Source organism: Hylobates moloch, unplaced genomic scaffold (genome assembly GCF_009828535.3).
Source record: "Hylobates moloch isolate HMO894 unplaced genomic scaffold, HMol_V3 SCAFFOLD_10, whole genome shotgun sequence".
Classification (NCBI taxonomy): Eukaryota; Metazoa; Chordata; class Mammalia; order Primates; family Hylobatidae; genus Hylobates; species Hylobates moloch.
The window spans coordinates 84,350,868-84,364,160 of NW_026652285.1; the positions used below are offsets into that span (position 1 = coordinate 84,350,868).

Genomic DNA, 13,293 nt, shown 5'->3' on the forward strand with positions numbered 1-13,293 from the left:
GGTCAGGAGATCGAGACCATCTTGGCTAACATGGCGAAACCCCGTCTCTATTAAAAATACAAAAAATTAGCTGGGCGAGGTGGCGGGCACCTGTAATCCCAGCTACTCAGGAGGCTGAGGCAGGAGAATAGCATGAACCTGGGGCGGCGGAGCTTGCAGTGAGCCGAGATAGCGCCACTGCACTTCAGCATGGGCGACAGAGCGAGATTCCGTCTCCAAAAAAAAAAAGAATTAGGGTAAAATGAGATAATATCAGTAAGCCCTAATCTTTGACTGATGTCCTTATAAGAAGAGATTAGGACACAGACACACTCAGAAGAGAGAGCTTGTGGAAGGCACAATGAAAAGACAGCTATCTACAAACCAAGGAAAGGCACTGGAAGAAATCAACACTGCTGACACATTGATCATGGCCTGCGAGCCTCCAGGAACTGTGAGAAACTCATTTCTGGTGTCTAAGCCACCCAGTCTGCGGGACTTTTTTATGGCAGCCCTAGCAAACTCATACAAACAGTAACTACATTTTTTGTTAGTTTTCTCAAATTTAAAATGTGAAATGACATTTAAAAAATTTTCAGAAGTAGATAAGGCATTTTTACCCTTCATCAGAAACACTCTCACCACTTACTCAACGTCTTTACGTTGCAATGAGGTATGATTGTGTGGCTTTTAGGAGAAAACATAAGCACTCCAATACTGTGTACAGATCTTCAAGATCATACCTTAGCAGCACTTGGAAGTATGAAACTGTAACACCTGGGTGCAATAGAGTGCACTGGACCAAGTCACAGAGACCTGGGCTTCCTTGCTGTTAACTGGAAATTGAACCAGGTGGTCTCTTGGGTCATTGCATGACTTAATGATGGTTATAACCCCTCTGCTGAGTAAAATAAGCATTTTACAGTCAATCGAGTTTATAAAAGCCTCAAATAGTCATACAGTTATTTTATCTTTTCCTGATAAAAACGCCTCATGCAAAAATACCTATTTTTCTAGTATTTATGGAGACCACAGATTTTACACGTAAGCCAGCAAAGATTAGTAGTGGTTACCTAATTTTCTATTCCATTCAGACTAAATTCCTACTTCCAGGAGACTAAAATATACAATGAATGCTAACTCTAGACTTCTACAATCCAGCAATTCTTTAAAGATCTGAGAAGTAAAACGTTTGTCTAAGGAAAAGGAATGTAGCATCAGCTGTCATCTGTGTTACCTTTTTAAAAAGGACACAAATTTGGTTTGAGATCACACCTTGTGTATCAAAGTGTATGTATACTAATGCGGTAGGGAAGCCAAATACTGAACAAAACTGGAAATAGTGTTCCAACTGTAGTTTGGCACTGCACATATGGGGAGAAAGAGAGAAAGAAAAAGGAGAGTGAGCGTGCAAGCAAGAAAGCATGCTACCATGCCCCTGCATTACGGGGCGGTGCCAGACAAGGTACATCACAGGAAGATTAGGAAAGCACTTTGCTCCTCAAAATGAGAATTATTCCTAAATGAAGACAGAAACAGTTAGTAGATTTTGTGTTTTTCCCATTTTGAACATTGTTTGAATATGTGCTCATTATTCTCTAACCATGACACGTTTAGATGGATGGCTATGGAAAAGAAAAGAAAATAGGACATCATTAGAATTACAGGTAAGACAAAGGGAAACCCAAAGTACAGACAAGAACACAGAAAAATTTTAAGAGAGTACAGATGTCATGACATTTATTAAAAGGCATGCTACAACGCTATATTTGTTAGGAAAAGAGATTAGATATATCAAGTAATAGTCAGCAAATATACAAACTGAACGAAAATGGAATATACTGTAGTGTACAGAAGCTTGAATTAACCATGCACTACGCATTTAGAAAATATGTTTTTTAATATTTTATCTTCTCTTTGCATTTATAACATAATTCACTTCAACAATCACAGAATCCTTTTTTTCCAATGCCACAAACTCTGTTACAAATGAAAGCTGGTACTGCTGCTTATCCAAAATATACAAGACAATTGATGTTTTATATAAAACCACTTTATAAGTTCACTTGTTCCCAAAAACCTTTTTTTCTTTTTTGGCCTTGTTAAAAAAAAATGTTGTTACAAATATTTACAGCATTTTCTTCTGTTAGACGAACATTCTTACAAACTGAAAAGGGGAATTTTGATGAACAGACCACGTAAAACACCAGACAATGTCAGAGGCTCCTAGCTGTGCTATTTTTTTTTTTTCTGAGATACAGTACTGAAAATGCCCATCAAACTCGTCATCTTAATCCATTCTGTTCACACTGAAACTCACATTTTCTCTAAGTAGTCTATTCAGCAGTAGAAATTGAAAGTAAAGGCCACTCTTCACTGGGTCTTCTTTCAGAAAGGAGCTTGGGGAAAATGCAAAATGCTTCACAGAGAGGAGTTAAAACCACAACAGTCAGTCTTTGGTCAGAGCAATGAGGTGACATTTTGATGCAAAACTTTGCTTGGTCAGCAATCTTTATAACTGGTACTTTCTGGATATGGGATGAATTTTTAAAAGATCTGGGAAACAATGGTAAGGGGGAAAAAAGGCCAGAGTATGATTTTTTTAATGGCATCAAAAAAATAGCTATTTAAATATCTGTTATTACAACTACTACATAGATCCAAGAAATGAAAATACAACAACAACAAATCAGTTGACAATGCTGATTTAAGCATGCCATAGGCATCTTTCAATTATGACTAAGATCACCAAGGTCACTGGACCAGACAAATATCCCTGTTCTCTGGAACATATGCCTCAGGTTACAAAAACTAAGGAAACTACCACAAAGATTTTGAGCAGCTCTATTCTTGGACCTGCACAATGCTCTATAATGAATATTATGTGATAAAGGCAAAAGTGTAACTGAGACTTTATTTATACAGTTACAATTCTTTGCTTGGATGAATAGTTGGTGGGACAACATTCTTTTAAAACTATATAGTACACATTTCCTGAAAACCAGAATACTGATACTACTTTAGTCTCAAATAGGAAGAAAAGGTCAATTAAGACTACTGAAGAAGGCACATAAACTTTGGTCCTGTTTTTTCTCCCACTGTAAAACCCCTCAAACTAAGATTTTAATAATTTTCTATATTTTAAACCACTCACAACTAGCTGTTAAAATTTGCTCTGAAAAAAGACTGCTAATAGTCTTGTAGATAACAACACAACTCTTTTAAAAGACAGCTGAGTTATATTTTCAAATTTTGTGCAATCTAAGTTGTGTTTCTTTTAGCACAATAGTAGAGTATTTTAAGTCTGGCAGTTTTGTTCTCATTAACAACAGATCAAGACAAAGGAAAGGCTAAGAAATGCTTTACGCATCATCACGCTGTCTCTTTTTGGTTTTAAAAATAGCAGTACACATTAGGTTTTCTGAGACATAGGTGGGGAAAAACACATGTACTTCTGTCAATTTTTTGTCCAAAAATATCTCGTGGGAACAGAAGAGAAACTGCATGACAATATGCTAAACATATAAGCATTGCTGACTGATGGCACGGAGACATTGAAAAGAACCGAGAGCCAGGCGTGGTGGCTCATGCCTGTAATCCCAGCACTATGGGGAGGTGGAAGCAGGAGAATCACTTGAGTCCAGGAGTTGGAGACCAGTCTGGGAAACATGGCGAGACCCCAAAAAATAAAGTAAAATAAAAAGAAATTGAACAGAGGCATTCATAGGAGCCACTTCTCATCAACTAAAACAGAACCCATGATCACACTAGGTGGAGCCAAAGAAGGCCTCACTCTCATAAGGAAACACGCAGGCAGAAATGGTATCTCCAAAAACTGAGCTCGGCAACTTTTAACAGTAAATCAGAAACATTACTTCAAATAACTGATTTCAGTATTTAGTCTTAAAGAATTTATGGCATTCTGTTAAGAGCTACTGGGTAATCCTGATACTCTCCAGTAAGTATCAGTTAAGATACTGGGTCATTTTTCTATTTGTATGTTACACAAAACACATTTTACTGCTATGCAAATTATTCAAATCTCAAAGTAAATCATTTTGGTGTAATTTGCTACTGTTAAATGTGTACTGCTATTTTTTAAAGTCTTGAATATATATACTTTGTGTAGAAGTCAAGACACCTTGAAAAGTGATGACAATACTCCTTAAAAATAAAGTAAATAAACTTAAAAATAGGATACTACAGTAGATCAACAGAGAAAAATTAACCATTGCTAGAAGATACTGAATAAATGCATGCCAAAACAGAAATACACAGATCTAGTTTTTCCACCATCCTGATATTTTTTAATCTTTTTTTACAAAAACTATGCCAACACAAATACTGTAGACCTCTATAATTCAAACAGCAAATAGCTTAATATGGACAACATCCATGTGCTACAGTTAATTTTAGACACAAACTGATGGTTTCAAACATGCTATTTTAAAACAAGAACATCCCACATCTCCAAATCTTAATTTGGTTAATTTTGTCAATAAATTAAAATGTATGTAATGTGCATATGTATATACAACTTTAGAAGAGTGTATTTATGTATATACACTTATCTACACACACACACATTCACACACACACACACAAACACACCCCTACACAAATCCCTGAAAAGGATTCAAATGTTCTCTCTCAGACTTAAAAGGCCATTCCCTACTTCAAAATTACATTCAACACCACTATGATCCCTTTCCGTTATTAGCAACTCTGCTACACTTATGCTGAATGTTCTGAGAATCATGAATTAATAAATTACACAGTAATTCCTAACTTAAAGTAAATGAAATAATCCAATTTAACATGGCACTGAAAATTATAATAGTGCCCGTGTGGAAGGGAAAAAAAAGCAAATTTGGGGAGATTTTGCAAAGAAATTTTTTTCTTCCTTCATATACCCCTTGTGTCTAGGTAAAAATTTATTTCATAAGTAAAAAAACAAAAAACAAAAAACCCCCACAACTACATACATGATCATATCTATCTATTCAGCCAAACTGATCCATTTGAAAAGTCTTAACTTAGTATCCCTCCTTTCTATTCTACCAACTAAGTGTTGCTCAGTGGTGAGTGCATTCTGCTTTTTAAACAATCTGTATCATCTCTTGCAGTCTCTATTTTTTGGTAAAATTTCTTCTGTAAAAACCTCCCTATGTTCAAATTAATCACTGGAATACAGCAAAGAGATTGAGATTTTCTTAATTTTTACTTTTAAGAGAAAGGGTCGCACTATGTTCCAGGGCTGGAGTGGAGTGACTATTCACAAACGTGATCATAGCACACTGCAGCCTCGAACTCCTGGGCTCAAGTGATCCTCCTGCCTATAGCCTCCTGCCTACAGGCTCAGCCTGTAGCCGGGACTACAGGCGCACACCACCATGCCCAGCAAGATATTATTTATTCTTTTAAAAGTTGAGATGAGACACTCTGAGAATCTGAAAAGTGTAAAAGGGGTAGACAAAAAAATGACCCTTTTGACAAATTCTGCTTTAAAAAATTCTGATCAACAATTGAAGAAATAATAGCAAAGTTTCTTATTAAAAAGAAAGAATTTTACATTATACAATCACTGAAGCAACATTAAAATGTACTCTCACATTCAACGAAAAAGAGAGGGGCAGAGTATGAGAAATAACCCACCTTCTCATACTCCAAATACGTGGGTACTCAGTAATGAAGTCACATTAACAAAGAAAAGCAGTTCTTGCTTAAGGACTGAGAAAAACCAAGTAATCCTGAGACAAATTCTGATGGGTGATAAAGATGAAACTGAGATTGCACTCTACAGCCCCAAATTGATATGCAATAACCCCTATCAGTCACAATGTAAAGAGGCCTACAGGTGTGCACTGAACTATTCCCAAAACCATTCACCCTTCCCCACACCATCTCTGCACCAAGCACCAAAAATTTGATAAAAACTATTACTTATTGAAAACCACTTAAAACTGCAATGAAAAAAATTTTAAATCCTTACCAAAACAGAGAAAGAAAAAACAAAATGCTTACCAAGCCCACAATATAGCTTTCAAGATATTTAGATTAAACTCTAACCTATTGTATCTTAAGCACATAATAAGGCACATAATAAGAAATTAAGTAAATACACAGTAATTCTGAGTAAGTATTAGAGATTATAGTGGTACAAAAAACCCTTGAGATTAATTTTTTTCTAAAAGAAGACCTTACCAAAAATAACTTTTAAAAAATCTGTCAAACCATATGATAGACCTGAATATTTTCCTTAAGACTGTAAACTTTTTTTCTGAAAACAATTATAAAAAAGTAGTTTATAAGTAGGATTATTTTTCTTTAAAATTTTCCAAGATCATATTACTTGACAAGTAAGTGTCATTTTGAAATTTAAAACATGATTTTTTCCTAATACAATTATGAGCTATTCTGACATCTTCTTAACAGATCTTAGTTGGATTCCACTTAATTTCCCTGGGGATAGCTGAGACACCGCATTTTTCCAAATAGTCTTAAAAAGTTAAAGATAGGCATTATTTAAAGGAGTGTCTTACAGTGAAAAAAAAGAAATCATTCAAAGAAAACATGCAGGTTTATAAATCTGCTTCCAACACAACTCAATGTGTTTATGCATAATAATCATCAATATATGGCAAAGATCTGATGTACTTTATAAGTGAATATAATTTCCTACAAGGGTCAGACTTCTGATTCATAAGGTTAATAACCTGGTCATAAGTGATTTAAATTACTTACATCAAGTAATTTTAGAAGTCTGTGTTTAAATTTTTTAAAAGTACAAATGAGTTTAGAAACGTTGTATAAGGCTGATCTGGACCCAAACTAAAACAAAGTTAATCCTCTTCAAATCTAATTTAATATAGGGAATAAGATTATTTAAAAAAAATTTTTTTTCCTGATTTTCTTTTTCCTGAAAGTTATTTTTGTAGAAACCATGGTAAAAAGGGAAAAGAAACCTTTGACTGGCGGGGGCAGGGGGAATAAAAAAAAAAAAAAAATCCCTTGACTTTTAAAATATACTTGAATATCAAACTCAGAAAGTTATTTTTGTGAAAGAGGCAAAATTGGTCTTGAGATGCTTCAGTCTATGTCTGAAGGTTTTACTGAAATTATGGTCCAGTTTTAGGAGAAAAATTCACAGAAAAGTCAGATTGTAGATTTTGAGAAGGAAACTCTGAGGTGGTGATTTTCTCCAAGGTCATGGTTATGAAGCTCAATGAGGGCCTGAATTGCTTCTTCCACAGATCCCAATTGAATGAGCGCCATTTTGCGATCTTTCCTGAAAATGGTATAAGAAATACAGAAAGTATTTAGAATGAATTTTGCTTCCAAACTCCTTCCTCCACCAGAAGACTTCACTGAACTACCTTTAAAATTTGCATACCATATTAAATAATTTTAATGTATTTGTTGGAAGCAAAGACTTACTGAAAGAATTTAAAAGCCTTCACTGAACATCCAGCTTCTATGAAAAGGTTCTTCAGATCATCCACTGTAACAGAAGGGCTGTGAAAACATCAGACGGAGTCAACTACCTGGGCCGCATTCTCAAGTGAAGCAGATTAACTCTTGCAATCATCAAATCTCTAGAGTACATTTCAAACAGAATTATTAAGCCATATGACAAAGACTTGATTTGGAAGTTCCCTGAAAGATGTTCAAAAACTGACATGTATCCTCAAGCAATGGAATTTTGTCTCAATCCTTGCAGAAGACATGCACAGGTATATAAAGGGCAAGAAAAATATTTCTATATTCTTTTTTCTTTTAATGCAGCTGTGCCTGGAATCTATATTTATTCTTATTAGTCATACCACTGGCTTCAGTAATCAACTGTAGTACTTCCAAAGTTTCCTAGCTCTGATTTGTCTGCTACAGTCTGGAGTTCTACATTTTCAACTGTTTGCAGGGTAATTCTGAATGTGTGTATGTGGCTGTCAGGCTCTAAGGTGGCCCCCAATTACTCTTGCCTGCTCATATGCATGCCCTTGTTTATTTCCCTCCCATAGAAAACACAGGTATCCTCTGTAAACACTTAGGATACTGTAGAAATGACAATGTGTGACTTTTGAAGCTGAGAGACGTTGTGGTTTCTACTATGTCCTCTCCTGAATCGTTAGCTTTGGAAGGACACCATGAAGACACTATGGAGAAGTCCTCATGACAAGGAACTGGGGCCTTCGGTCAACAAACAGGCACATAACTAAGCCATTTTGGAAATGGATCCTCTACCTCCAGTTAAAACCTTCAGATGACCACATCCTTGCCTCGCATCTTGATGACAACTTTATGACAGACAGCCAAAGCCACCCAGCTAAGCCACTTCTAGATTCCTGACTCACAGTAACAGTATGAGATAATAAACATTTACTACTGTGTTAAGCTGTTAAGTCTGGGGTGATCGGTTATACAGCCGTACACAACTAATATAGTGGTCTATCATATGACAGTCAACTAACTAAAAGTAGATTCATCTCACAACTGCCAACAAGGACAGTATAGCAGAACAATCATTAGCTCTGTAGGAAGACAGACCTGAGTTCACATTCTATTCCTCACTCATTTGTATATCACTTAGAGTAAATTATTTAACCTAAGTCTCAGTTTCATTAATACAATGAAAATACTGACCTCACTTCAAAGGTTATTATGGATAATAATGCCAACAACAACATGAATAGTGGATACCAGGAGCTGGGAGTTAGGAGGAAAAAGGTGGTTACTGCTTAATGGGTACAGAGTTTCAGTTTGGGATGATGAAAAGGTTCTATAGATGGCCAGAGGTGACAGTCGCACAATAATGTGTAAAGCAATTAATGTGAATGTATACTGGACTGTACACTTAAAAATAGTTAAAACTGTAATTTTTACATTATGTGTATTTTATCACAATTTTTTTTAAAAAAGGTTGTTATGGAGATTAAATGAGGCAACCTGTGTAAAGCACCAGTACAGTACCCAGAACTTGGAAGAATATTAATATCCTTTCTTCTTCTTCCTACATGTCCTATATAGGCTGCAACTGGAGCCCAGCTCCTGCGTGATGTGGTATATTTAAAAAGCTAACAACAGAGCTGGGCACAGTGGTTCATGTCTCTAATCCCAACACTTTGGGAGGCAGATTGCTTGAGCTCAGAAGTTAGAGATCTGTCTGGGCAGATGGTGAAACCCTGTCTCTACAAAAAAATACAAAAAAATTAGCTGGGCATGCCGATACCTGTAGTCCCAGCTACTTGGAAAGCTGAGGTGGGAAGATCACTTGAGATTGGGAGGCAGAGGATGCAGTGAGCTGAGATCACACCACTGCACTACAGCCTGGGCAACAGAGGGAGTCCCTGTCTCAAAAAAAAATCTATTAATTAAAAAAAATTATAAGCTAATGATGACAGGTGCCTGCCTCAGTATCTAATTGTTGTCCATTTACCCTACACTCCACAGTAATGAGCTGCTAAATTTCTCAGTCCATGTAATCTACTTTTAATCTACTTTTTTTTTTTTTTCCTTGACTCTACCAGTTTCCTGGCTGGTATGAGGTTTGATCCATTGCCCAACTTGGATTCAAGGTTTCTCCATGCAGCCTAACTGGAGACCAGCAGGGAGGCTGGATATTCAGCATTCTTCTGAGTAATTATTCTCTATTCCTATTCACTTCCCATTCTCATTCTCAATAATGTTCCAGACTTCACCCCTCTCTATACCCTCAAGTTTTTAAATTTTTACACACATACACACACATCCCCCACAGCTTTTACCTCTTTTCCAAAGCTTATAGCCTCCTTTATGTATTAGTTCAAATTATACAAAACTGCCATTTTTTTGTTTTAACAATTTCCAAAGTCCATGAACAAAACTGCCATTTTTGTACATTAAGGACTTCAACAATTAGGACAGAGATTGCCAGATATTTTCTTTAAAGGGCCAGACAGTAAATATCTTAGGCTGTATGGACCATATTGTCTCTGCTGCAACTAATCAGCTTTGCTGTTGTAGCTCAAAAGCAGCCATAAATAACACGTAAGTGAATGAGTACAGACAGCTATGTTACATGAAACTTTATAAAAGGTGAATTTTGAATTTTATATAATTTTCTCATATCACAAAATATTTTGCTTCCATTTTAAAATGTAAAAATCATTCTTAGCTCATAGGCCATACAAAAACAGCCATAGGCTACAGGTTGTCAATCCCTGAGTTTGAAGATAACTAAAGCACGCATACAACACTGGTTAATAAAGAGACCTGTACAGTGGCTACAGGAAAATAACTTTTAGCTTTTAAGTAATTAACATATCTATGGCTTTACAGCTTGTAGATAAAAAGTATGAAATCCATTTTTACCAAATTCTTAGATATACAATTTATTTGATTTTGCCATATTGGTTAACATAAGAGTCATTACTTCTACAAACAGATGGACAAATACGTGCCAATGGAATACTTCTGCCTAGAATTATTTTTTTATGAACTTTGATAACTGAAAAATAACTAGTTGTGAATTCTCTATTTGAAAAGAAAATTTTAAAACAGGTATCTTTCTATTTTAGAGTGTAAGATTGGAGATAACCTTCTGAAGGCATGATGGCAAATAAATAATCTTATCAGAAATTGTTGACCAGGACAACTGCTAGGTTAGAACAATTTCAGAGGTTTTAACCTCTCCCAAATCACGTATTATAGATTATTAATCATCTAAGTGATTAATAACTTATTAGGTACGTACGGAATGTTGGAAAGATGCAGAGTGGCTGATGGTGGAAAGATATTCTGGAAGTTTTTAGAGCCCGGCTTTTTAAAGCGATGCAAAGGACTATTGCTGAAATCCTTAGTCAAACCTTGGTCTTCTTGTCCCTCTCGAGGAAGCTGTACTGCTTGATGTTTGGACAGTGTAGCACGAAGCACTTTCCCATAAAGTCTTTGACCACTTAGATGGTTCATTGCTAGTGCATGGGAAGAAAATTTTAAAGTTTGGGTATTAGATTTCTCAGTAGTATCTGTCAACATTACCATAAATTATTTTTATGTAGTTATTTAAAACTGTATTGTCAGTTTGAGGGTGAAAAAGTTTCAAAATTCAAAAACCCTCAAGGAAATATATTAAATGACTTCATTTCACTATAACAAAAGCAATTTAAAACAAACAAAAAATATTTTCTGAGCAGACTGCTATGAAGTTTCAGAGTGCCTGGAACATAGTAAGTATTCATGAAATGGTTACTGAATATATTAGTTTTATCTCAAGCAAGGCATTTTTATAAGAAATTTTGAGTAATACTTTACAGCTTTTATAACAGTGAAGCCATGAATCCTTTCTTGTATCATCATTACAAAGTTTGCCCAAACTTTTAAGCCACTCAATGGTTACAGAAAACTTAATTTGGAAGGAAAATAAATAAATAAAATGAAATAAAACAAATCATGCTTATTAAACTTAATGGAAAAACCCTAGGGTCAAAGCACTAGAAATTAACAATATGTTAAGTAGACAAATGAACTTCAGACTTAAGAGTGATGAATATTTTTTAATCTTAACATACAGACAGATGCAAATAATAATGAAGGCATTATCACAAGGAGGTGTTCTTTTGTAAAATCATATTCCTACTAGCTGTGTTATTTTGAAGGAAAATTCACACATAAAAGGGGCAAGTTTGCATTATTAATAATTATTAATCATTAGTACCTAGCTGAGCTTGATTTGCATCTGCCATCTGAACCAAGGCATTTTCCTTCTTATTAAACATAATCTTCACTCGATGTACATCACCATAGACTCCTAATTAAAACAAAACAAAACACTGTGTTTAACGTCTGATTGTGTTGTGTTTAATTAATTTTACTAATATACTTAAAGAAGGCATTTCTTATACTATATACTCTCCCTTGGCAATTCCATACATACACTTGCCAATTTTTATCTCTTCCAAGTTCCAGATCTATTCGTGTACTTACTCTTTTTCACTTGGACATCCCATAAACACTCTAAATTTATTATGTCCCAAAATGATTCATCCCCCCTTTCCTCTCCCCACTCCCAGTGCTCACTAAAGCTGTAGATAAATACCATCATTCACACAGTTGCTCCAGTCAGACACCTGGGAATCATCTTTTGACTTCTTCCTTTCCTCAAACCCTGACACCCACCCAATCAATCACCAGTACCCATTGATTCTATGGTCTAAATATCTCTCATATTTGTCCACCTCTCCCAATCCTCGCTATCATTAAAGCTATCCACATCATTTCATACTGGGACTACCACAACCTAACTGATCCTAACTGATCTTATTACTCTCAACTTTTCTACCCTAGTGTTCCCCCAAAGTGGGTCCCATATCCTAAAGGATGGGTAAAATGATTCACTGGGGGTATGGAAAGATAATAATCAAACTCTTATGTATACTAATCTGTTTATATAAACCAATATTAAAAAACTACAGTTTTTGAATTTTCAATATATAGATAAAATTAAAGCCAACAGGTTCTACAAAGTCAATTCCAGTCTCACTCGATTTTTTCATTCAGTGTATTACAATATATTTCAGTTTATGTGCTACAGAGTATCATTAATATTGTAAAAATAAGATCTTTCAGTAGGGCACAGTGGCTCACACCTGTAATCCCAGCACTTTGGGAGGCCCAGGTGGGTGGATCAGTTGAGGTCAGGAATTCGAGACCAGCCTGGCCAACATGGTGAAACCCTGTCTCTACCAAAAAATACAAAAATTAGTCAGGCCTAGTGGCGCACACCTGTAGTCCCAGCTACTTGGGAGGCTGAGGTGGGAAAATTGCTTGAACCTGGGAGGTGGAGGTTGCAGTGAGCCAAGATTGTGCCACTGCACTCCAGCCTGGGCGACAGAATAAGACCCTGTCTCAAAAAAAAAACAAAAACAAAAACAACAACAACAACAAATCTTTCAATAGTTACATCATTATCATACTAATGGCACTTTAAAAATTTAAAACAGAGACAAGTATTCTGAATTTGCTACCTTTCTCAGAAACAACAAGATGGTAATGTAACTACTCTTTAAAAACTAAACATATACAATTTGTTTTACAAAATGTGGGTGTTTATTTTTTGTAGAGATGGGGTCTATCTGGTCCAGGTTGGTCTCAAACAATCTGATCCTCCTGCCTTGGCCTCCCAAAGTGTTAGGATTACAGGCATGAGCTACTGAACCCAGCCGTTTTTTAAATGAGTGAGAAATTAACTACTTTTAGTATGAAACATGCTTTGGCTAGAAAAGAGTCATATATTAAAATGTATTATTAACACATGATTTTATTACTGAAAATTACATGCAT

General features: G+C 35.6%; 1 protein-coding gene across 19 annotated transcripts in view; it reads right to left on the minus strand.

The window, feature by feature from the left end:
- Positions 1-976: 976 nt before the first annotated feature.
- The window catches only part of PTBP3 (polypyrimidine tract binding protein 3), a 167,900-nt gene continuing 155,583 nt past the window's right edge, over positions 977-13,293 (minus strand). For 16 of the 19 annotated variants that reach the window (XM_058444827.1, XM_058444826.1, XM_058444828.1 and 13 more), the window contains 4 exons: positions 11,669-11,761; positions 10,709-10,925; positions 7,417-7,494; positions 7,129-7,267 (listed from right to left, as the gene is read on the minus strand). In XM_058444827.1, coding sequence (XP_058300810.1) covers positions 7,135-7,267; positions 7,417-7,494; positions 10,709-10,925; positions 11,669-11,761 — 521 coding nt within the window. In that variant the 3' untranslated portion in view covers positions 7,129-7,134. Of the gene's footprint in view, positions 7,268-7,416; positions 7,495-10,708; positions 10,926-11,668; positions 11,762-13,293 lie in introns of all 19 variants that reach the window. The other 3 variants (XM_058444822.1, XM_058444823.1, XM_032164886.2) reach the window with 2 other exon arrangements.